Source organism: Bison bison, unplaced genomic scaffold (assembly GCF_000754665.1).
Source record: "Bison bison bison isolate TAMUID 2011002044 unplaced genomic scaffold, Bison_UMD1.0 scf7180017864061, whole genome shotgun sequence".
In the NCBI taxonomy this organism is placed as follows: domain Eukaryota; kingdom Metazoa; phylum Chordata; class Mammalia; order Artiodactyla; family Bovidae; genus Bison; species Bison bison.
In genome coordinates this window covers 5220970-5245626 of record NW_011494633.1, presented here as the reverse complement: position 1 = coordinate 5245626, position 24657 = coordinate 5220970, and the positions used below count along the sequence as shown (strand labels likewise).

Sequence of the window (24657 nt, the reverse complement as noted above, 5' to 3'; positions counted from 1 at the left end):
GGTGAGGGACAGGGAAGCCTGGCATGCTGCAGTCCATGGGGCTGCAAAAAGTCAGACGTGACTCAGTGACTGAATAACACTATTCCTTGGTGCCATCATATTTCAAACACCTGAGGCATTCCTAATGTTCCATTCACAAATAATGAACTCTGTAATGACCCCTGCTGTGAATAAAATCAAGGAGAAATGCGGGGAGCGAGCTCCGCCCCTGGCAAAGGTCATGAGGAAGGAGGCTTGGCATACGCAAAGGCGGGATCAAGCCTCAGGAGTCTCCCTGGAAATTCTCAAGCAATCTACCCCCAAAACCAGAGTCTGCCTACTTTCTGCCTTGTGCTTTCACCTACACCTCTGACTTTACGGGGGGCTGTCCCCCACTACCTCTCTGAAAAAAGAGTTAGCTTACAGTTCCAGTTAATAATTCCTGGGTGTGACAGTGTTTAACCTACAAACTCCTTTGGAAATCCTCTAGCCTGCCTGAATAGGTTTTTCCGGCCACATGTGATTGTTCGGAGCCTCCCAACTGTGAGAGGCAGGAGATGTTCTGAACTGTCTAAACACAGATTCTTTTGAGTAGTTAAAAGATCGATTAGAAATTGTATTGGTGAAGGGATTTTCACTTGTTGGGCCAATGTTTGCTGCTAAGTTTCCATATCCCTTACCTGCTGTGTCCCTGGCAGTGTATTGATTAATATAGTTGGTGTAAATAGTAGCTTTAATGTTTGTAACCTGGGACCCTTGAGTTAATTCTTTTTCTTGTTATAGCCCACCACACCTTTGCTCTGTAGGAATGCAACTTTATCTAACGCTTTTGGAGGGTGGCTCCTGACCAATCACCTTTAGAGAAAAATAAGTTTTCTGAAGAAAAGGTCTTAAAATGTTAACAGGCCTCTGGGCCAGAAGATGATGCAAATCACCTAAGCTTTTGCATATGATAAGTTTGCAGGAAGAAAGCCTGGCTTACTGCATGACTCTACCCCTTCCCCCATTATCCTCTATGCATAACTTAAGGTATAAAAACTACTTTGGAAAATAAAGTGCGGGCCTTGTTCACCGAAACTTGGTCTCACCATGTCGTTCTTTCTTTCACCTTCTGGCTGAATTATTCAGCCTCTTTTCTCCACTGAATTTCCTCACTGAGCTATCCTTATTTCAGCCTCTTTTCTTCACTGAATTTTACTGAGCTATCCTCATTCTATTACTCTTTATATCCTTAATTAACGTTTAATTAAGCAATTGTTTCCTGATCTTCGCCTACGCCGTCTCTCCTTCGAATACCCTGGATCAGCCGGGGCTGGTCCCCGGCAGAGAAAGGTGCCAGTATACTAGGTTCTATGCTTAAAAGAACTGCAGGTCTATCTCATTCTTTTCAAAGTAAAAAATGCGGCCGTCTCTCTGGCCAGGTAGTGTAGGTCCACATAGCACTGCAGCAAATGCCTGTAAGTCACGTGACATTTTTCCTCTAGGGAAGGTGTATGCACCAACTGTGTAACTGAGTATCCTGGGAGGGGTGGGCCCTTGCAGGGCTAGTGTCACAATACCCTACGAGGGAGTTCACATTAGAAGAGCATTTCTTCTGCATAAAGTTGCCCCGCTGTCCTCTTCAGAGTTATTTTGAAACAAGTAGTCTGTATATTTAACTTTACAGGTTAGGTCGGTTTCATTAAAAAAAAAAAAAAAAAAAACCTCTTTTTATATTAAAGAAGGCATTGGTTTCAGCTGTGAGCTGGAAAGGCTGCAGAGAAAATTTCCTCTATGAAGGTAATCAACACAAGAATGTTTGCTGCCTGGACATTTGAATTTGCAACCCATCCTTTCTGTGTAGCTTTGGTTCCTACCGTAGTCCCCAGTACACAGCGGCCCTTGACAGGGTGTAGAATAATTGTCACAGTACACGTGTGATAAGTTATGTAAAATCCACTTCTGATCCGGTGGAGGATCCCCGCCCAGTCTCCTCGCACAGCTGCTTTCGCAAGGGTAATCAGAATTAATACACTCAGGTTTCCCCAAGAATAAGAGTCCATGGGGTTCCTAGGCTACGCCGGCTTCGGGGGGCACCCCCTGAGGGTCGCCTCTGCCTGAAACCCAGCTGCACTTGGCGAGAGCGCCGCGTCGCCGCGGGTTCCGATTGGTATTCCACCTGCTGCCAAAGCCGGCGGGCTACGTGGAAGTTGACCTTGCCCTGGGGCTGGAGGCTGCGGCCACCGCGGCCGCACGCAGTCCTCCGCGATCCCATGTTCCCCTGCGCCCAGGACACGTCCGGCGGCTCTGAAGGGCCTTTCTACGCTATCACGGCGCCTCTCTATGATCCATAGACGCGTTCCTAGTGGGTGTCATGGCGGCCGGCGTCGAGTTGGCAGGAGTTGCCCACGGAACTAGGGAAAGTCACTGAAGCAGAAGAAGAAGTGGCCTAATCTGGATGGTGGGAAGTCGTGAGAATGAGCGGAGGCCCACGGGGGTGACTGTGTCACTGGAGGCAGGCCCCTGGTAAAGTCTCAGGCCAGGCCTTTGCGTTTCTAATCAGAGCCCGGCGGTTGGGGGGAGCCCCCGAAACCGGCGTGGAGTGGGAACCATTCCCCAGTCGTGTTATCGATTCCTGAGTGTTGTGATTTGGACAGTCCTGCGGAGGCAGCGGTTCGAGGACATTTGGCAGAGTAGTCCGACGACGCTGGCTGCTTTTCTCGGAGCAGAGCGGACCTTCTCTAACCCGCAGCGATGTCGTCCTGGCTTGGGGGCCTCAGCTCCGGCTTGGGCCAGTCCCTGGGTCAGGTCGGGGGCAGCCTGGCTTCCCTCACTGGCCAGATTTCAAACTTTACGAAGGATATGCTGATGGAGGGCACGGAGGAAGTGGAAGGTAACAGCTGGGGCGATGGAGGGAGGGGTTTATTGGGACCCTGGGAGCGTCTGTTTGGTCCCCAGGTCCATCTGTCATGAGACGCAGACAGGTCTAGAGAAGCGTCACTCCGCCCTTTTTTCTTTACATTTCTCCTTTTGCTACTTAAATGATTTTCTCTAATGAGAGACCACTAGGGTGGGGGGAAAGAGTTCTGGTGGTTCTCCTTTGAGTAGAGTTTATTTTTCTTTGGTTCATCCACACCCACCGCTTACTTTGGCCTTAACTTGGAGGCGGAACTGATTTTGATCCTCTTCCTTTATACCGACATAGTTTAAGTAATTATTTGTATTATGACACGTAGTCACATTTTTTTGGCTGGAGGGGGTTTCTTCGATTTTCGTAACTTAATAAAATATTTAGTGGCTCTTACCCTTTCTCACTTGAATATATGTTAGTGAAACATGAGTATGGTTTTGCTATTATTGTGTATTTTTGCTAATTCTGATGGCAAATTACAGCGTCTCAGCTGAGAGTGTATTTTCATGCCTAATTGCCCAGTGCCTCCCATATTGCTCAGGAGAGCAAGGAAGGTAACCCTGTTCTTCTGTCCCTTTAGCAACCTTCACTCATTTTTGAAGTCCTTATTTTGTTTTACTAATGAATAGTGACCAGGAGTTACATGGTAATCAATGATTAAGTTAATTGCTGTTTTGATTTCTTGATACTTCTTTCATCAAGTAGTATTCAGATCAAAAGAATTCTTTAATTTCAGTCTAGATCTGCCTCCAGGTAGGGTGGTCTTTTGGATGAGAGCAGTTCCTTTGCTAGTTTTGTTTGTTGTAAATAAATTAGCATTCTGGTTTAATTTTGTAATACTGATTTAATGGAGTATGCGTGTTTATTTGGTTGAAATAGAGAAAGATAGTTTGATTTAGAAAGATAGTATCTATATTTAGGATTTCTGTGAGGTCTATTTAGAAGGGAAGAAGATTGGGTAGCTGCTGTTAAATGGTAGCTGGTACCATTTAACTGCTTGGGGTACCCCTGGTGGGGGGTACATCAGGTGGGACAGGTTGAGGTGGGAGTTAAAGGGATTCTTCCTGTGTTCAGAAAATGATCATGTGACATTGAGGGCTGTCAGAAGCAGAAAAGGGCTAGCTAACCTGGGAAATGCCTAGTCTCTGCTTGTTTCCTAGATAGGGGAAAACAGTTGACTATTTCTTTGACCCTAAGCCAGAACCTGCGCACTTCCCCCTCCAACTTGGATGTCCTACAGGCTTAAGGTGGAATTCATTTTGTTTTTCCTACCAAATGTGCTCCCATATTTACTTTTAATGGTTTCACCAGCTACCCGTTCTCCTAAACTTAGAAATCTTTGTTTCATTGTTTTGCCTCTTTTTTCTCCTACTTTCAATTGGTCACCAAATCTTGTTCATCTGGTGCCTGAAGTGTTTCTTATATTTGTCCTTTCCTTTATTATTCCTCCTTTAGTTCCCATCCCTGTTATCTATCCCACACACTATTTCTCTTTCATATCCTGTCACTTGTTTCTTCCTCCTTTATTCCATATTCTGTTGTGTTAACAGTTACTTTTCTAAAAACAAATGTGCTTTAAAAATCTTGACTCTGTACTTACAGGATAAAACTCAAACGTCTTAACTGGGGGGAGCCCAAAAACCTATCCTATCTGGGTTCAACCTATCTCTTTCAGTCTAATCTCTTGTTCCCTCCCCCTTCTCTCTCAATAGCCACATAGATGTACATTCATATACACAAGCATGCTTGCACCCAGCATTTCTGTAAGGGAACTTTGTGAGGTATCTACACAGTTCCAAGCCTATGCATGGAAAGCCCTTCCTTTTTACCTCCTCCTCTACCCTCCTTGGAGAAGGCAATGGCACCCCACTCTAGTACTCTTGCCTGGTAAATCCCATGGACTGAGGAGCCTGGTAGGCTGCAGTCCACGGGGTCGCTACGAGTCGGACACGACTGAGCGACTTCCCTTTCACTTTTCACTTTCATGCATTGGAGAAGGAAATGGCAACCCACTCCAGTGTTGTTGCCTGGAGAATCCCAGGGACGGGGGAGCCTGGTGGGCTGCTGTCTATGGGGTCGCACATAGTCGGACACAACTGAAGCAACTTAGCAGCAGCAGCAGCAGTCTTTATCTTGGAAAAGGAAGTAGCATCTCACTCCAGTATTCTTGTCTGGAGAATCCTCTGGACAGAGGAGCCTGGTGGGCTGCTGTCCATGGGGTCGCACATAGTCGGACACAACTGAAGCGACTTAGCATAGCATGCTGCCCTCCTTTGCCTGGAAAACAATTTTTCCTGCACGACCCTGCTGACATATCAGGTACCTGGTGAAACCGTTCTCACTCCGTGGCAGGTTGAGTCGCCTGTGTCTAATAGGACTTTGTGGCTCTCTCTCTCTGACAGCTCTCTTTTATTTGTCCTTATATTACTAGCATGTGTGGTACCTTCCTTGGTGCATAAGTACATGCTCAGTAAAGATTTTGCTAAGTATTAAAAATCTGTTTTTATTGTTTTGTCTTTGTATTAAAATAGGACTTGCTTAACATCCAGTTTATTGATTTTATAAATCATTTAAAAATAGAGTCAGAATGCAGTTCATTTATTCATTCAACAAGTGTTTATTGAGTGTCTACCCTGTGCCAGCAACGAACAAGATAACAGTTCAGAATAGCACTATTGATACAACTTGAAAATTGTCTATAGTTACAATATCAGAAAGTTGCTATTCTACCAAGCACTATACTGATTTAGGAGCTTGGGCTTTTAAATCAGACATGGATTGAAATTCCACATCCATGGGTTACAGATTGTGGGGGTCTTCAGCAAATTATTAAATACTTAACCTTTAAAAAGCAAAGTTTTCTTATCTGTTAAAAAGAGATAATTCTACCTATCATGAAGTTGGGAGGATTAAATGAAATAATGAAGGTAACATGCCTAACCTAACACTGTGCCGAACAAATAGTAAGCATTAATAAATGATGGTTGTTATTTTTGTTTTCCCTCATTGAGGAAAACTTTTTTGGTCTGCATAACATCTCCCCTTTATCTTAAAAAGGCCATATTCTGGGGAGAGGGATATGGAGGGAGGTCTTCATGACCTTGTTTTTCTTTAACCTCTCTTTGAAACAGTTGCGGCTTCTAACAGTGACCTTCCTAAACAGATTAGATTATAATTTGTTCTCTTCTGAGTAGCAATTAGACAGTCTTGTCAGAGTTTCAAGCAATTTGTATAAACAACCATACAAGCATCCCCACCTAGTGATTTTTCAAAACAAGAAGAGCAGGTTTGTCATTATTATTTATTGGATGACACTTGTATTTTCTTTTGATTTAAACTAATTCAGAGAAGTTATTTTTATAGTATTAAAGGGCTGAAAGTAATGAAAAATATTAATACTTAGAAATCTGACTGTGTGGAGGTTGATTATCTGGCAGCATCAACTGCCATTTTGGTCCTCTGGCTTTCCTTTTAAATGAAAATGTACAAAACAAGACTGAGTTCATTCTCATTTTCAATAACTTGTGTCCATGTTACTCAAAATAAGGGTTCTTTTACTGCTTTTTTATTCTTTGTTTAAGAAGCCACTAATTTTTTTGGTAGTTTTGGAAGCAGAAAAAGTTAGTAAGACCTTAAACCCCAGTTGCATAAGAAGTTAGAAATATGTCATTGAGAATTCCCTGGCAGTCCAGTGCTTAGGACTTGGTGCTTTCATTGCTGAGGGCCCTAATTAAATCCTTGGTTGGGGAACTAGGAACCCACTGTGCGGCCAAAAAAAAAATTTTTTTTTTGCATCCTATTTGCATACGTTTCATCAAAAATTATACTAAGCAAACAGAGATTAATTTTCCATTACAAAATTTTAATGAACACTTCCAAAGGGTAAAGGTAGATGCTCTTGAATATAGAAAATAGGCAAAATGACTTACATGACAATAAGCATCTGTAACAGTAGAGAATAGTGATATCAGGTGATGTTTGTCTTCTGAATTTGTCCTCAGATCAGCATACCATTCTGTTTAAAGCTCAGTGAAATATATTTTCCTACAGACGCCTGTTTACTTCACGTGATGTTGACCATATATTCAAGTATATGCCGTTTCTTTTGTAGCAGATTTACCTAATGCTAGGAGAAAGGAAGTTGAAGCCATTCATACAATCTTAAGATCAGAGGTAAGGAAACTTAAAGATTTAGATTTTTCTTTTTTGAAACCATGAGTTATTTACACTTTATTTCAGTCCTCTCTTTTTAATGCACTTTTTCTCTTCCCCTTTATCTTAGTTTTCTTGTCTTTTTTGAAGCTCTATCTTCCTTTGATGAAGATATAATTACATGTTGCTGCACTTTTCTGTTAAATATTCCCACCTCTGCTTCTGAATAGTGGAAGAAGGAAATCTGCCAAATATAGAAACGATAGTGGCAACAATTTCAACATGTCAAGGATTTACAATGTTTTAATAGTGTGCTAAAACTGCAGTTGTACATTTAAGTGTAATGTGAAGAATGCATTTCTGTTTAATATAGTTTTTAATTCCCTAACATTAAAAAAGGTGTGATATTTGTATGCAGAGAATGTAGAATGTAAGAATAACAAATTAATTTTACCGTTTTTTTTCATTATTAGTCAGTGCCTTGTGGTAACTAGCTCTGGTCATTGTACTTAATAGGGATGACGAAAACTTGAAAAGAGTTCAAAGGTAAGCCATGAAAAAAATGAAAGGTTCTAAAATGGCATCTATTGTAAAGTACTAAAGACATCTAACCATTGAGTTGGCTAGAAAGTTTTTTAGATGTTGTGGAAAGCCCTGAATGAACTTTTGGCCAAGACAGTGTTTAGCCTTTGGATAAGAATGGTGAGGGAGCGCATAATAGTATTTCAGCAAACGAAATTCTTAGAGGACTGTGGTAAGCATGTTTCCCCTTGCTAAGCCCATAAAAAAGAAAATGGAATTTAGATATAAGAAAGTACTTTCTGACAACAAGCATCATTGAACTCTGGTCTATGTTACCAAGGGTTTCCCCAATGGTCCAGCAGGTAAAGAATCCACCTGCAGTGCAGGAGACACAGGAAATGCGGATTCGATCCCTGGGTAGCCCTGATACCCAGGGAGGATATTGGATCCTCCAGTATCCCTGGGAGGAGGAAATGGCAACCACGCTAGTATTCTTGCCTGAAAAACCCCACGGACAGAGGAGCCTGGTCCACTACAGTCCAGTAGGTCACAAAGAGTTGGACATGACTGAGCAACTGAGTGCACACACGTTAGATTACCAATGTAAGGTTGTAAATTTGAAAGTGGAAGGATCTCTCAAGAGGGACTACTGAAGTTTTCTGCCTCAATATGTGTGTGTGTGTGTGTGTGTGTGTGTGTGTGTGTTCAGTCATGTCCAACTCTGAACCCGTGGGCTGTAGTTCGCTAGACTCCTCTGTTCATGGAGTTTTTCAGGCAAGAATACTGGAGCAGATTGGCGTTTCCTGCTTTAGGGGATCTTCCTGACCCAGGGATTGAACCTACATCTCTTGCGTCTCCTGCATTGGCAGGCGAATTCTTTACCACTGTGCCCCTTGGGAAGCCCCATTCTGCCTCAGTAGAAGATACCAGTTTGGTGGCACTTAAGAGACCTTAGCTGTAATTACCTAGTTAGTAGGTGTTTTTGTGACAGATGAACTTAATAGCTTCTTTCTTTGTAAGACCAAGATAGTCCCATCGTCTCTAAAGAAATCCTTGAGAGAGTACTCACTGTGGGCCTACCCAGAAAAGTTAGATGGCAGAGACGTGTGTAGTGGCATTAATTAACCTAAATTTGCCAGTATATGTTTGGAGCGGGGGATGGGGGTAGTAAATGGGATTAACCTACTTAATGAATGACTGTTCTGTATTGAACTTAAGGAGGAAGATAGAAATATTCTGTCCCTCTGTTGATTTCAACTCTAGTCTCTCTCCTAGTATTGTCCTTGGACAGTAGCAGGTATGATTCTAGTGTTCACAAGTATTTATTTTTGGTATAACAAATCTCTAAGTGATAGACAACTTCGTTATTTGGTGTTTATTCAGAGTACTGTGAGCTATTCGAATACTAGAGGATAACAGACTATTGAATTTCTCAACAGTTTTATTTCCCAAGGCGATTTTGACTACACATGATTCCTGCCTTCTCTCAGCACATAAACACTTCATAAAGGTAACACCTTGTGTGACAGTAAAAAGAAGGTGAACATATGATTAAAACCAGTAGGAAATTACAATAGAAAATTCTGTTTATTTAGAAAGCTTCAGTATAGACAGAGGGCAGTATATTTTCTAGAGGAAATTAGATTTGTTTACAGGTGTTAATATTTGAGATTGATTAAATTAGTTAGGCTTCCTGAGTTGCAAGTAATAGCAACCAACCTAAGCTAATTTAACCATCTGTGCCAAGAAAAATAGTCTTCCCATTTACCATCTGAACCCAATGGACTCTTAATTTTCCTGTTAAGTTATTTTATAAATAATTTACAGAGTAAGAATAAAGCGATAGTGAAAAATTTCATCAGAAATTTCAGTGAGCACTTACAACAATTTAAATTTTTATTCCCTATGTTTCTGCCTTTAAAAACATACATACATATGGTTTCCCAGGTAGCTCAGTGGTAAAGAAGCCTCCTGCCAATGCAGGAGCTTCAAGAGATGCAGGTTCACTCCCTGGGTGGCGAATATCCCCTGGAGGAGGAAATGGCGAACCACTCCAGTATTCCTGCCAGGATAATCCCGTGAACAGAGAAGCCTGGTGGGCTGTAGTCCATGGGGTTGCAAAGACTCAGACACAACTCAAGTGACTGAGCATGCATGCATATAAACTTACATGTATTACCTCAAAAGAGGCAATGTTCTTTGGATGCAGATAACTGCTTCTTAACTTTTTTCGTGAACTGGACTGTTTCTTGTAAATACTGACTCCAGGTTTCAGTTACATCTCTGATAGATTTAGATCTTCTAGTTCTTTTTCCTGACTTAGGTCATTTAAACCAATACTTATGAAAACTTTGATGATTTATGATTTTGTTAAAAACATGACTGCTCCATAAGTACAAAGTGCTTTAATTGTTAAATTTATAAATACCAATTAGAGTTATCAATCCACTGAGTTTTTTCATTTTTGTCATTTGTTTCCTCCTGGTCACCTGTGTATACTTGTGTCTTCAGCATTTGTCCACATAGGGACTATATCAAGTAAATGTTCATATATACATATCATAATGAAAGAATACTGTTACATGTCCATTTAACAAAATGAGATGGATGGCTCAGGTTTTTTTCACAAAATATTGTGAGATAAAATCTTATTGAATGATTAATTTCATGAGAACACCATATTTCCTTTTTGTTCTTGGAAATACATTGTTCATTCCTCAGTTCCTGAGTTTGAGAAGTTCATGTAGGATATTGTTTTTCAAAGACTTGTCTGAGATTTTGCTTCTACAGTCATTTTCACCATAACCATTAGACTCTAGAGTGCTCTTTTCTGTCTCTCAGCATTTGTGTTCTTAGTTGTCTAATTGTGGAATATTTTCCTCAGTTTTCTTCTCTGTTGAAAAGTGAGAATTCTGAATTTCCAACTATGTTCAATGAAAGTGGAAAAAAAAAACAAAACACCCAAAACAAAAAACACTGCAAAGATAGTGTCTCCATTGCTTTTTCCTTTTTAAAAGATGACATAGTACTTGGTTATTTCACTGTTATTTTATCATTCTACTATATGATTCCATCAGTCTCCATTTTCTTGTCTTTTTTTTTTTTTTAACATAGTTATAAACAATTGATGAGTAATGATTAATTCTTGTTGTTTAGTCACTAAGTCATGTCTGACTCTTTTGCAACCCCATGGACTATAGCCTACTAGGCTCCTCTGTCCATGGGATTTCGCAGGCAAGAAAACTGGAGTGGGTTGCCATTTCCTTCTCCAGATCTTTCCGATCCAGGGATTGAACTCACATCTCCTGCATTGTAGGTGGATTCTTTACACTGAGCCACCTGGGAGCCCTGATGAATTCTTAGGATGATAAAATAGCAAAATGTTTCAAGGTACAGAAAAAACAAGATCATTATGACCTCGTGATTATTCTTAGATTTATAAAAGTGCCCAGTGTACCCCTATGGTAATTACAAAATAAAATATTTTTGTTTGTTTGTTTTCTAAGTATATTTTTTTCTTTTCTTTTGGAAGCTACTAAGAAAGAATGTTATAAATATCAGTCCTTAGGACTGCTCAAAAAACGAAACTTAAAAACTAGAATTGGTTTCAGTAGATCTTGATAATATAAGAAGGGTTAAGCACAGTGGGATAGTTAAGGATAGAAATATGAATCTTATGGATTCCAAGGGCAGAAATTTTAGCCAGTCTTTTAGGAAATGGCTTCAACCAGAACTGAACCCCATCAAGAATCTTTTCTCATTTTTATTCCTCTCTCTTCCTAAGTGAACAGTGCAAAGAAATAGAGGAAAACAGTAGAATGGGAAAAACTAGAGATCGCTTCAAGAAAATTAGAGATACCAAGGGAACATTTCCTGGAAGGACGGGAACAATAAAGGACAGAAACAGTATAGACATAACGGAAGGAGAAGATATTAAGAAGAGGTGGCAAGAATACATAAAGGAACTCTACATAAAAGATCTTAATAACCCAGATAACCACGATTGTGTAATCACTCACCTAGAGCCAGACATCCTAGAGTGTGAAGTCAAACGGGCCTTAGGAAGGATCACTACAAACAGAGCTAGTGGACATGATGGAATTCCAGCTGAGCTATTTCACATCCTAAGTCAAATGCTGTTGAAGTGCTGTACTCAATATGCCAGCAAATTTGGAAAACTCAGCAGTGGCTACAGGACTGGAAAAGTCAGTTTTCATTCCAGTTCCAAAGAAAGGCAATGCCAAAGAATACTCAAACTACCGCACAATTGCACTCATTTCACTTGCTAGCAAAGTAATGCTCAAAATTCTCCAAGCCAGGCTTCAACAGTTCATGAACCAAGAACTTCCAGATGTTCAAGCTGGATTTAGAAAAAGCAAAGGAACCAGAGATAAAATTGCCAACATCCGTTGGATCATCAAAAAACTAAGAGAGTTCCAGAAAAACATCTACTTCTGCTTTATTGACTACGCCAAAGCCTTTGACTATGTGGATCACAACAAACTGGAAAATTCTTCAAGAGATGGGAATACAAGCACTTTAACTGCCTCCTAAGAAATCTGTATGCAGCTCAAGAAGCAACAGTCAGAACCAGACATGGAACAATAGACTGTTTCCAAATTGGGAAAAGAGTACATCAAGGCTATATGTTGTCACCCTGCTTATTTAACTTCTATGCAGAGTACATCATGCAAAAAGCTGGGTTGGATGAAGCACAAGCTGGAATCAAGATTGTCGGGAGAAATATCAATAACCTCAGATATGCAGGTGATACCACTGTTAGGGCAGAAAGTGAAGAGGAACTGAAGAGCCTCTTGATGAAAGTGAAAGAGAGTGAAAAAGTTGGCTTAAAACTCAAATTTAGAAAACTAAGATCATGGCATCCAGTCCCATCACTTCATGGCAAATAGATGGGGAAACAGTGGAAACAGTGAGAGACTTAATTTTTGGGGGCTCCAAAATCACTGCAGATGGTGACTGCAGCCATAAAAGACGCTTGCTCCTTGGAAGAAAAACTATGACCAACCTAGACAGCATATTTTGCCAACAGAGGTCCATCTAGTCAAAGTTATGGTTTTTCCAGTAGTCATGTATGGATGTGAGAGCTGGACCATAAAGAAAGCTGAGCGCTGAAGAATTGATAACTTTCGAACTGTGGTGTTGGAGAAGACTCTTGAGAGTCCCTTGGACTGCAAGGAGATCCAACCAGTCCATCCTAAAGGAAATCAATCCTGAATATTCATTGGAAGCACTGATGCTAAAAGCTGAAATCCAATACTTTGGCCACCTGATGTGAATAACTGACTCATTGGAAAAGACCCTGATGCTGGGAAAGATTGAAGGCAGGAGGAGAAGGGGACGATATAGGATGAGGTAGTTGGATGGCATCACCAACTCAATGGACGTGAGTTGGAGCAAGCTCCAGGAGTTGGTGAAGGACAGGGAAGCCTGGCATGCTGCAGTCTGTGGGGTCGCAAAGACTAAGACACGACTGAGCAACTGAGTTGAACTGAACCGAAAATTTAAGTAATTTTTTCCATATTTTCCAATATCTTAAAAGATTGTGGTATCTAAATTTATTGAATTATATTTAGAATATTCTCTGTACTTTTAAGTGTAGTTTTTCAAACAGTTCTAGTAGTGGTTTTCAAAATGAGTTTTTCAGAGATGCCTTGCTCAGGAGGCTGGAGTTCAGTCAGACAAGTAATGTGAGGCTTTGGCCTCCTACCTATACTTCAACCATAAGTCTTTTTATAAAGGGTTTCTTCCAAAAAATTGTACTGATGAAAAAAAAACAGAAAAACTTGTACCTTCAGGGAGAACACAAAAGTTGAAACATGTAATATAGGTCACTCATTTACCAGACATTTATTGCCTACAGTATGTTAGACACTGGGTGTACAAAGATGGGGGAAGCACTGATCAGTGACTTTCTCTTAGCAGAAAATCAAGCTGAGCAGGGTTTTTAAAAAACAATATGCCTAATCTGTTAACATGCTTATTGTACATGTAACTTTAATTGGAATTGTGTCTTAAAAACCAAGATTCTGAGACCTACTATAGTGCATCTTTTTTGTGCATAAAACAATATGTTTTTTTATAATGTCCTGCACATAACTGTTACTAACATGTTTTAGTCTTTTTGTTGAAAACACTTTTTTCTTTGCTTCTAGAATGAGAGACTCAAAAAACTATGTGCTGATCTGGAAGAGAAGCATGAGGCATCAGAGCTTCAAATAAAGCAGCAATCCATGAATTACCGACATCAACTACAACAGAAAGAGGTAAAGGTTATAACAGATTTCATATTTACTTCACTACAATGTATTTAGGATGGTTTCTAAGAGTTATAAATCAAGCTCTATTTAGATTTGTGAAAATATCAAAAAGGTGTTGAAGTTAATTCCCAACTCAGTGTGATATCACTAATTTAACAAGGACTCTGTAAGCTTTTATATTTATATTACATAAACTAACCTTTGTGGAGTTTAATTTCTGCTTTCCAGAAGAATAAAAGTCTTTGTATAAAATATCTTCAGGCGTCTGTTGTTTATAATTTCTGATTTTATGAAACTTATTTCTCACCTATTTATCTAAATTGTTTTAAATCAGTGTGATTGCTAATAACATTTCTTTTTTAAAGAAAATGATTTTAACCAGAAATGTTAACATATGCTTATTCGTGTTTACTTGATTTTCCATGGAAAAACAGAAGATTAGGTATTTTATAGTTGACTTACCCTCTTCTATATATTTTTTCCTCTTTAGTTTGATAGAAATGGTTATTTTGGAGGTAGCTTATCTTGCCTTTGCAGTGCCAATACTATTATATAATTTAACCAATGCTACAGTGAATCCTTAAAATATAGATTGTGTACCTAGGTTTTGTACCTATGTACCTAGGTCATTGAATTCTCTTTAGTTTTAGTACATAAGTGGAATTCAGTAAATGCTTCTGTAGAATTGAGCCATTGCTTGTTTAATTATTCAGATCATTGGGATGTTCTTCAGTTTGTTGATTAAATGTTCATTTCTACAGTCACTTTATATTTGGGTTTTAAAAATTTAGATGCATTGATTTCTAGTTCTTTTAGTGATATACTAAGATGAATAAGTAAACCACATTAAATATTAATATTTAAAGAACTTAAATTTCCAATCTGTTTGGAATTGATTTCATAAAATACAATAAAACTACAATACAATACAATAAAATACAGTATTACTATAAGATAAAATGAGTGTAAAAAGCAAATTTATAAGTTCAAGTGAAAAGTCTATTTTTTTTTTTTTTAAGATTCAGCAGATATAAAATTACTCTCAAACTGCTTTAAAAGTTTTTAAACCTTATTCTTTTAGTTTTCTATACTTGTCATGGACTGGAGCAAATGTTCATGACACTGGTCCACAGACATGCTTTGAGCAGCACTGACTTATACTCCGATAGAGCGATAGCTCCCACCTAGGGGTTTACAGCTGAATCATGAAAAATACACATTGTTAGATCTTCTTGGAGATTCTGATTTAGTGTACTGGGAAGGGACCCTGGTACTGGTATTTTTCAAAACTCCCATAGCTTATTTTGATACTTACATCATAGTTGAGAAAACTGTGGAAAATTTTGATATTTTATTTTTTACTTGGCTATTGGTATCAGAGGGCAAATGAAAAATTCAAGTTTAGGAGTACATCTTTTTAAGTAGAGTTTGTACTTTTTACCTCTACAACTTGGTGTAACTGTCTGTTGTATGATGAGAACTTCCTTTGCATTATAGCTACATTTGAAAAGAACTGTTGATTTCATTACTTCTTACTAGAATCAAAGATAATATATACTTTAGATCTTCCGTTTTCTGAATCTGTTTGTTGCTTTCATTGTGATGTTCAGATTGCCCAAAGATGCAGATTGCTTCATATCATTTATGGGAAAATAAGATTTGCACATTTCTATAAACCTCAACTAGAAAAGGGGCTTTTATTAGATACGGAAAAGTGACGGTTTACTGTGACATCTGACATATTTGTATTTGGTTTTGCTTTGTCTAATTGCTTGACATTATACCTGTAGAAATACTGTTACTCATCGGCTGTCTCCTCAGGTCAGCTTTTCCTTAGTTGTGGCAGGATATCTTGACTAGCTTGAGTATTTTATAGAAAGCTTATTTTAGTTTTCTCTAGCTCACTCACTTTCATGTTTTGTGTAATCTCTCATTTGGAATGGATATGGCATTATGCTAAGTCCTGTGTTTGTAACTTCTTTTGGGTGTTGACTTAGTATTGCCAGCCTTCAGTCACAACTCCATTTGGCGTATCACAGGTTTTATACAGTTCTCTTCCTGAGGAGAGTTAGATTTTCACTGGCCTTTTTTTGCCAAGGCTAAAACCAGGGCCTCTTTGAATACATGATTTCCTTCTGAGACTAATAGGCTAATTAATAATCTACAAGACTTACTGTGAAGATCGGATTAATAAATCAAAGCTTTCTTTCAGCTGTGAAAGCTTTAATTTATTAATCCGATCTTCACAGTACAAGTTACCTGACTTACAGTTCAGTTCAGTTGCTCAGTTGTGTCTGACTCTTTGCGACCCCATGAATCACAGCACACCAGGCTTCCCTGTCCATCACCAACTCCCGGAGTTTACTCAAACTCATGTGCATTGAGTCGGTGATGCCATCCAGCTGTCTCATCCTCTGTCGTCCCCTTCTCCTCCTGTCCCCAATCCCTCAGCATCAGGGTCTTTTCCAATGAGTCAACTCTTTGCATGAGGTGGCCAAAGTATTGGAGTTTCAGCTTCAGCATCAGTCCTTCCAATGAACACCCAGGACTGATCTCCTTTAGAATGGACTGTTGGATCTCCTTGCAGTCCAAGGGACTCTCAAGAGTCTTCTCCAACACCACAGTTCAAAAGCATCAGTTCTTCAGCGGTCAGCTTTCTTCACAGTCCAACTCTCACATCCATACATGACTCACAGTGCATTAGCCCAAATCCAGCCATGCACAATCAGGTTCAAAAGATTCTTCCAACAGGTGTTCTAAGGAAACTCAACAGTGCATAGACTGCCGAGGCTTTTATTTTCTCATCTCTTGAGGCTTGATAATCACAAACAGAACCCGAAGAAATTGCCTATGCCAAACTACCTGATAATGCAGTATCTCCTAATGGTAAACTGATGTTTAACTGAGCATTTTGTTGCGTTAGTTGATGTATGAGTGGAATTCTTTTCCTCATACTAATCAAAACATTATCTCTGCTTTATGGTAATCAATCATGTTTGTTTTTGAAATAAAAGGTTACTTTGGGATGTTATAGACAACTTGGATTCAGTTGGTAGAGTACAATCATTGATAATTTTAAAATATTATAACTTTTAACATTGAATATATTAAAGGGTCAGTATGATTATTTCACAGTGCTTTCTCTAAAATACGGATTATAAATATAGGTAGAAATCAGCCATCTTAAAGCAAGACAGATTGCGCTGCAGGATCAGTTGCTGAAGCTTCAGTCCGCTGCTCAGTCAGTGAGTTCAGGAGCTGGTGGTGTACCAGCAGCTGCTGCATCTTCGTCGTTTGGTTATGGTTTGAGTCATCATGCTTCAGGTTTCCATGACGATGACATGGATTTTGGTGACATCATTTCATCACAGCGAGAAATAAATAGATTGTCAAATGAAGTTTCAAGACTTGAGTCTGAAGTTGGCCATTGGAGGCATATTGCTCAGGTAGGTAGAATTTTCATGAGCTTCTGAAAACTGAGTAAAAATGTTCATGCTCTATATAGACATTTTGGTATCAGAAAGAACCCTGGACTAGGAAATCAGAAAACCTGTATTCTAATTCTAATTCTGCCAGTGACTTTTTAAATTGGTTTTAGTCAGGTCATCTTTCTCTGAGCCTCAGTTTTCCTCTTCTGTACAATATTTGAAAGAAAAATTTTTTTAATTTAAAGCAAGAGAACTTTTAAGATAAAAGTTACAAGTTCACTCCTTTAAAGAGATCAAAACAAAGTTCCTGTGGTTGAACTTGCACTTTTTCCCTGGAGTCCCTGAGACTTCCCTGGTGGAACTCAGGGCTCCAGGGCACCAGATTTGAAACTGTTCGTGTAGACGGTGGTGTGAGGTTCTTGTTTGCATTGCTGTTAGTCGCTCAGTCATGTCTGACTGAGGTCAGATTGTTTGGTCGCATTGTTTGCGACCCAGTGGATGTAGCCCACCAGGTTCCTCTATCCATGGGATTGCCCAGGCAATAATACTGGAGTGGGTAGCCCTTCCCTCCTCCAGAGGATCTTCCTGAGCCAGGGATCAAACTTGGGTCTCCTCCATTGCAGGCAGATTCTTTACCATCTCAGCCACCATTAGTTATATATTAAATGAAAAAAATCTGATAATAGATTGGTATTACAAGACACAAACTATTTTGTGTTTTTTTCTCAGATATTAGAATAGATATTAAGTCCTTTCTATTTTGGATTGTAAACGTTCTTCCAAGAATCCCTTTTTTCTTGTATATCAGATTTTATTTATTATTGAGGTAGTCAGTGTACTCAAGACCTGAAATAAACTGAAATATTGCTCATACAGACTTTTATTATTGTGGAGAAAATCTCATAAATGGTCATCTATAAAATATGGCATTTTTTTCTAATAAAAAATTCAATTCACCTTAAAATAAAGTATAAGAGATTATTTTCTATCTTTTTGTGAGTGTTATCTTGTTACATAAAGGAGAAAGCCTCCCAATTAAAATGATCTCCTTGCTTCCCAAGTTGCTAGATATTCTCAGTACCCAAGATAAACCTTAGAGAGGATGATCTGTTAGTCCATCTTATTCCTAAAAGATTATAGTTCCTAAACTTTATGTGTTAGAATAACCTGAGAAATTTGGTGATACTGTAGCTCCACTGTTACTAACCAGAGTTTCAAGGTTAGTATTTTGTAGGCTGTTTTAGGGTGATGGAAAATATAGTCAAATAAGTACTCAGGTGATACTGATGCTCTGAGGAACACATTCTAAGAAACATGGCCAAGGTAAGAGTTCGTGTGGAAAAAGATGAATTTTTTGTATATTTACTTCAGCATATCTTGAATGCCTTCTGTAAGACAGACCTGTACTGGGGTATTATGGTGAAAAAGGTAAAATTGGGTCCATTTCAGGGGCCTTAATTTTCTAGTAAGGCATAATAAAAATTAATATTTATATCATACTTTAATTTTTATGTTTCCCTATATACTAATCTAATACAGTCTTTAATAACTATGTGAGGTATTTATTACCTTTGTTTTGCAGATAAGCAAAGTAAAGGTTTAAGTAATACACTCATTGTCACAGTGATTTAAATTGTGCTTTAAACACACATCTTTCAACTCCAAGTCCTGTATTCTTTTTAATGTATTGTGTTCCTTCTTTTGATCGGAGAGCAATTTTTGGTTCCTTAACATGCTGTGGTAAATGTTAATAAAGATAAATGAGCAATACACAGCTTTGAATGAAAAGAAAATCATCCAAAAGCCAATACATTAATATTAGCATTAGTAGTATTAATATTAGCATTAATATTGGGTAACATTTCCATTTTAGAAACTACCTTTTAGGAAGCTGCTTGATTATCATCAAATTTAAATTTTGTTGAGCAAAGAAAAACATTCTGCGGTATTTTCTTTCTTATTTTGTAAAGGCATGGCCTTCCTTAATTAGTTAACAGACTCTTGAACAGTATCGTTTATTTATTGTGTATTATTACTCACTGTCCGACTAGGTTCTTTAAAAGGTGCTTGGCAGTCTTTAGTAAGAATTTGTCTGAGAAACACCCCCCATTTTTTCTTACTTGCGTTTTTTTTTCTGTTTTTACTGAAGTGTAGTTGGTTTACAGTATGTTAGTTTCAGGTGTACAACATAGCGATGCAGTATTTTTATAGATGGTACTCCTTTAAAGTTACTATAAAATATTGGCTGCGTTCCCTATGTAAATGCCCCTTTTTAAAAAAAAATATCTTTTATTAAAGTTAGTTTTCGACATTCTCTTTTATAAGAAAATCAGTACAGTTACTTTCTAATTCTGTTTTTCTGATCTAGACTTCTAAAGCACAAGGATCAGTTAGCTCTGATCAAAGTGATATCTGCAAACTGCAAAATATCATTAAGGTAAGGTGGATTGCTGAAACAATGGCTATTATACATCTAAAATTTGCTTATTAAAAGTATACGCCTAAATTAATAAAAGACTCATTTATAAAAGTGTTTTATAGATTATGATATTCTTTTTTTGCCATTTTTATATCTTCTCTATTCTTTATGACACTTTTAAGAGTATAAAAATATCTCTTTCCAAAGTCATTTGGTTTTGCTGCTAAGTCGCTTCAGTCGTGTCTGACTCTGTGCGACCCCCATAGACTGCAGCCCACCAGGCTCCCCTGTCCCTGGGATTCTCAAGGCAAGAACACTGGAGTGGGTTGCCGTTTCCTTCTCCAATGCACGAAAGTGAAAAGTGAAAATGAAGTCGCTCAGTTGTGTCCGACTCTTAGCGATCCCATGGATTGCAGCCTACTAGGCTCCTCCGTCCATGGGATTTTCCAGGCAAGAGTACTGGAGTGGGTTGCCATTGCCTTCTCTGATTTGGTTTTGAACATTTATTTATTAGGTAGTTTATGTTTTGTAAGTCTATTTTCTATTGTGTATCTTGTAAAACTGTTTATTAAAACAGTTCCAGGGTTACTGAAATTTCAAAGATTAAGGTTAAAGAACACTGACAGAATATAATGTTAATGTTATTTACTGTAAATAGTTATTTTCCCTTCATGGTGGAACTTTACTAGTTTGTATCAGTCATTTCCTTAAGAGAAGTTTGATTTACATATACTTGTTACAGCAATGAATTGTTTTTAATATGTAAATTATTGTCATGTATAGAATTTAATTTCTCTGTGGATAAGTTCCTCATTCAGACCTGAGTTTGAATCCTGGCTGTACTAGTTACCAGCTGTCCTGCTTTGGTCAAATTACTTAACCTTTACAAGCTTCTGATTTATCATCAGTAAAGTAGATATTATCATAATACCTCCCTTGAAGGATTGTTTTTGAAGTTTAAGTGTAAAGTTCCTTGTCAAGTACTGGCACATAAGTCCGAAAGACTAAAGAATAGCTTCACTTGTCTTCTCAGGAAATCGAGGTTAATTTACAGATTAAGATTCTTGGCTACAAGCAAAAAAAAAAAAACACCCTGTCTCTGGCTAAGTAAAGCATAAGAGAATTTATCGGAAGAAGTCAGGAATAGTCTGTCCACAGGATTGAAGGAAAAATGGAGCATTTTAGTCTCAGGAAGGATAGAAATTGGACCAGCATGAGAAATCTAGGTAGTGGGACACAGTGGACAGGCTCTCTAGGGTGCAGCTATTATAATGCTTCTGGTCTAATCGGTTTCCTCCTTTGAAAGATGCATCTCAAGATTCAGGTTCCTAGGAGAGACAAAGTGGTATCAACTAGGGTAGTGAGACATCTTGGTTGACAGTTTAGGGGTCCCATCAAGACTGAGAGAAGGAAAGGCTGAGCAAAAAAACAGCTGTAATAAGACAACAACAGGAACAGATTGGCCAGAGGTGGACACTGATCTTGGTGGACTATGTCATTAGCAGGAGAAATTCATGGTCACAGATAGTAATGAAAAAAAGATGTTGCTTGCTTTTTGTTTCAGGTGCTTCTTGCTGGTGCTCCCTCATTAAAAGTAGAAAAACTTTTTAAGGCCCAAGAAAGGAAAGGGTGGAGTCTTTTAGAATTATCCAAATTTGAAGCCTGTGTTTAAACTTTTTTCAGCCTTAGTACGTTCAGAGAATTATTTTTAATAATACGGACTTTTGGAAACAATGAAATAGCTTAAACTTATTTATTATAGATAAATGTGGTTAACTTCGTTCAATTTTTTTAAGGAACTTAAACAGAATCGAAGTCAGGAAATTGATAACCATCAACATGAAATGTCAGTGTTGCAGAATGCACATCAGCAGAAATTGACAGAAATAACTCGTCGACATCGAGAAGAATTAAGTGACTATGAAGATCGGATTGAAGAACTGGAAAATCTATTACAACAAGGTTATTTTGTTATTTTAATGTATTAAATGACAAACCTAGCTGATATAAACTTGGTCTAAGTTCTAAAGAATGAATAAATGACTAGTTCTTCTCATCTGCTGAAAATTTGCAGTGGTACCACTATTGTTAAGATTCTACAAAAATGAAAAAGTCCTTTTGCCTTTGTGGTAAACAGTTATAAGAGATATTTCTTTGCATTGTTTGGTGTGTTTTCACTTTTTTTCAGACTCAGATACAAAGGCTTTTAGTATTTAATTTCAAATAATATTTTTCCTGGGGCTTCCCTGGTAGCTCAGCTGGTAAAGAATCTGCCTACAGTGTCGGAGACCCCAATTTGGGTCTGGGTTGGTAAGACCTGGGTTGGTAAGTTCCCCTGGAGAAGAGATAGGCTACCTACTCCAGTATTCTTGGGCTTCCCTGGTGGCTCAGTTGGCAAAGAATCTGCCTGCAATGCTAGAGATCTGGGTTCGATCCCTGGGTTGGGAAGATCTCCTGGAGGAGGTCATGGCAACCTGCTCCAGTATTCTTACCTGGAGAATCCCCATGGACAGAGGAGCCTGGAGTCCATGGAGTTTCAAAGAGTTGGATACTACTGAGCTACTAAGCACAGCACAATATCTTTCCTCTATTTAAAAATGCTTTATTTATTATAGTAATTTAACTTTTTTTTTAAAGGACTCTATTTTTTTAGAGCAGTTTTAAATTTATAACAAAATTGAGGAGGTACAAAGATCTTGGTTATACCCCATCCTCCCACACACGTGGCCTCCCCCACTGTCTACATTACTCATCAGAATAGTACATTTTTTACCAAGGCACATCATAAGTCACCCACAGTCCATATTTATCTTAGGATTTACATTTGGTGGTGTACATTCTATGGATTTGGACAAATGTATATCATTGTATCATACAGAGTATTTTCACTGCTCTAAAAATCCTCTGTGCTCTGCCTGTTCATTCCCCTATCCCAACCTTACAGCTATTCTTTTTATTTTCTTCACTGTTTCCCTTTTCCAGAATTGTAATAAAGTTGGAACCATATAATAGGTAGCCTTTTCAGACGGACTTCTTTCACTTAGTAATGTACATTTAAATTTCCTCCATGTTTTTTTAAGTAATTTTTTATTGTATAGTTGATGTACTGTATTATAAATTTCAGGTGTACATTTCCTTCATGTTTTTCTGGCTTGATAGTTCATTTTTTTTGGCACTGAATAATATTCTGTTGGTTGGCTATGCCAGATTTTAATCATCCACCTACTGAACAACTGAATCGACTTAGCTTGCACGCATGAACAGTATCTTGGTGGTTTTCAAGTCTTGGCAGTTATGAGTAAAGCTACTATAAACATTGCTGTTCAGGTTTTTGTGTGGATCTAAGTTTTCAACCCCTTTGGGTGAATATAAAGGAGTATGATGGCTGGATCATATGATAAGAATATTGTATTTCTTAGTTTTGTAAGAAATCATTAAGCTCTTCCGGACTGGCTGTACCATTTTGCATTCGCACACAAGCCGTAAATGAGAGTCCCTGTGGCTCTGCATACTTAAGCGCATATGCTGGTATTATTCTTCTGATTTTGGCCATTCTAACAGGAGTAGTATCACCTCACTGTTATTTTAACTTTTCCTTTTAAGATTTTCAAGTTCTGAAGTCCGTTTGAATCTTTAGTTGTATATAGCGGGCTATTTGTCTCTTGGTACTTGACATTTGATATGTCCCTGATTTTATGTTTATGTCCTAGGTGGCCCAGGAATTTCGGGAACTGATCACTCTAAAACCCAAGAGATGCAAAAAACTATTCAAGTTCTACAGGCTGAAAAAGTAGAGTCTACAAAAAAAATTGAAGAACTTGAGAATAAAATAAAAGACTTAAGTAAAAAACTATCTTCTGCAGAAAATGACAGAGATGTTTTGAGGAGGGAACAAGAAAGACTAAATGTGGAAAACAGACAAATACTTGAAGAATGTGAAAGTTTGAAACTGGAATGTAGTAAATTACAGCCTTATTCTGAGAAGCAGAGTGACACGATGACAGAAAAGGAAAGAATGCCACAGAGTTTATCAGTAGAAGAAGTGTTCAGACTGCAGCAAGCCCTGTCTGGTATAAAATGTTTGGAACTTATTGCTCATTGGCGTTTCATTTCATACTAGCTGTTTTTAGAGGCAAACACTTGAATGATCAAACACTTTATAGAAATTAAGTATTAATGGAAATAACTGTGTGGAATTTGAATAGAGTTGTTTGCTTTGGATTCAGTACTGTAATTAATAGATCACAAATAGGATATTTGTACTTAAAAGGGTTAAGAATTGGGCAGGTTTCTTGCCTTCCTCATCTTTTAAGTTTTTGCGTGGAACTCGTTGACTAGGGGGCTTCCTAGGTGGTACAGTGATAAAGAATCTGCCTGCCACTGCAGGAGATGCTAGAAATGCAGGTTCGATCCCTGGGTTGGGATGTTTCCCTGGAGTAGTAAATGGCAACCCACTCCAGTATTTTCTGGAAAATTCCATGCAGAGGAGCCTGGTGGGCTACAGTCCTTGGGATCACAAAGAGTTGGACAGGACTGAGCGTGCACACACTGTTGCTGTTGGAGCCCATGTAGATTTCTGAGAAATGTTTATATAGACATTTGTTGGGAGGAGGTTACTAAACACTTCCTTTAACTCATCAGGGTCCAGACCCTCCAGTTAGAGAATACAGCCTACCTTCTTCAAAAGTCTGTATTACCTTTCAAAATGATCTGTGTCTAAGCAGACCTTAGAATGCTAAGAGCCATGGGTCTTCCACCACTTACCATGTTCATGATTATATTTGGTTACATACCATTGTTCTGGATTTCCCTGGTGCACAGATGGTAAAGAATCTGCCTGGAATGCAAGAGAGTCAGGTTCAAACCCTGGATCAGGAAAACTGCCTGGAGAAAGGAATGGCAGCCCATTCCCGTATTCTTGCCTGGAGAATTCCATGGACAGAGGAGCCTGCAGGCTACAGTCCATGGGGTTTCAAAGAGTCAGACGTG

At 38.5% G+C, this 24657-nt stretch overlaps 1 protein-coding gene across 3 annotated transcripts in view; it reads left to right on the top strand.

Moving 5' to 3' along the window:
- Window positions 1-2283: 2283 nt before the first annotated feature.
- Window positions 2284-24657, top strand: part of TRIP11 (thyroid hormone receptor interactor 11) — a 70647-nt gene continuing 48273 nt past the window's right edge. The window contains exons 1-7 of one of the 3 annotated variants that reach the window (XM_010836191.1): window positions 2284-2851; window positions 6984-7042; window positions 13717-13827; window positions 16989-17267; window positions 19618-19686; window positions 21465-21630; window positions 23379-23738. In XM_010836191.1, the coding sequence (XP_010834493.1) occupies window positions 2713-2851; window positions 6984-7042; window positions 13717-13827; window positions 16989-17267; window positions 19618-19686; window positions 21465-21630; window positions 23379-23738 (1183 nt within the window). In that variant the 5' untranslated portion in view covers window positions 2284-2712. Of the gene's footprint in view, window positions 2852-6980; window positions 7043-13716; window positions 13828-16988; window positions 17268-19617; window positions 19687-21464; window positions 21631-23378; window positions 23739-24657 lie in introns of all 3 variants that reach the window. The other 2 variants (XM_010836190.1, XM_010836192.1) reach the window with 2 other exon arrangements.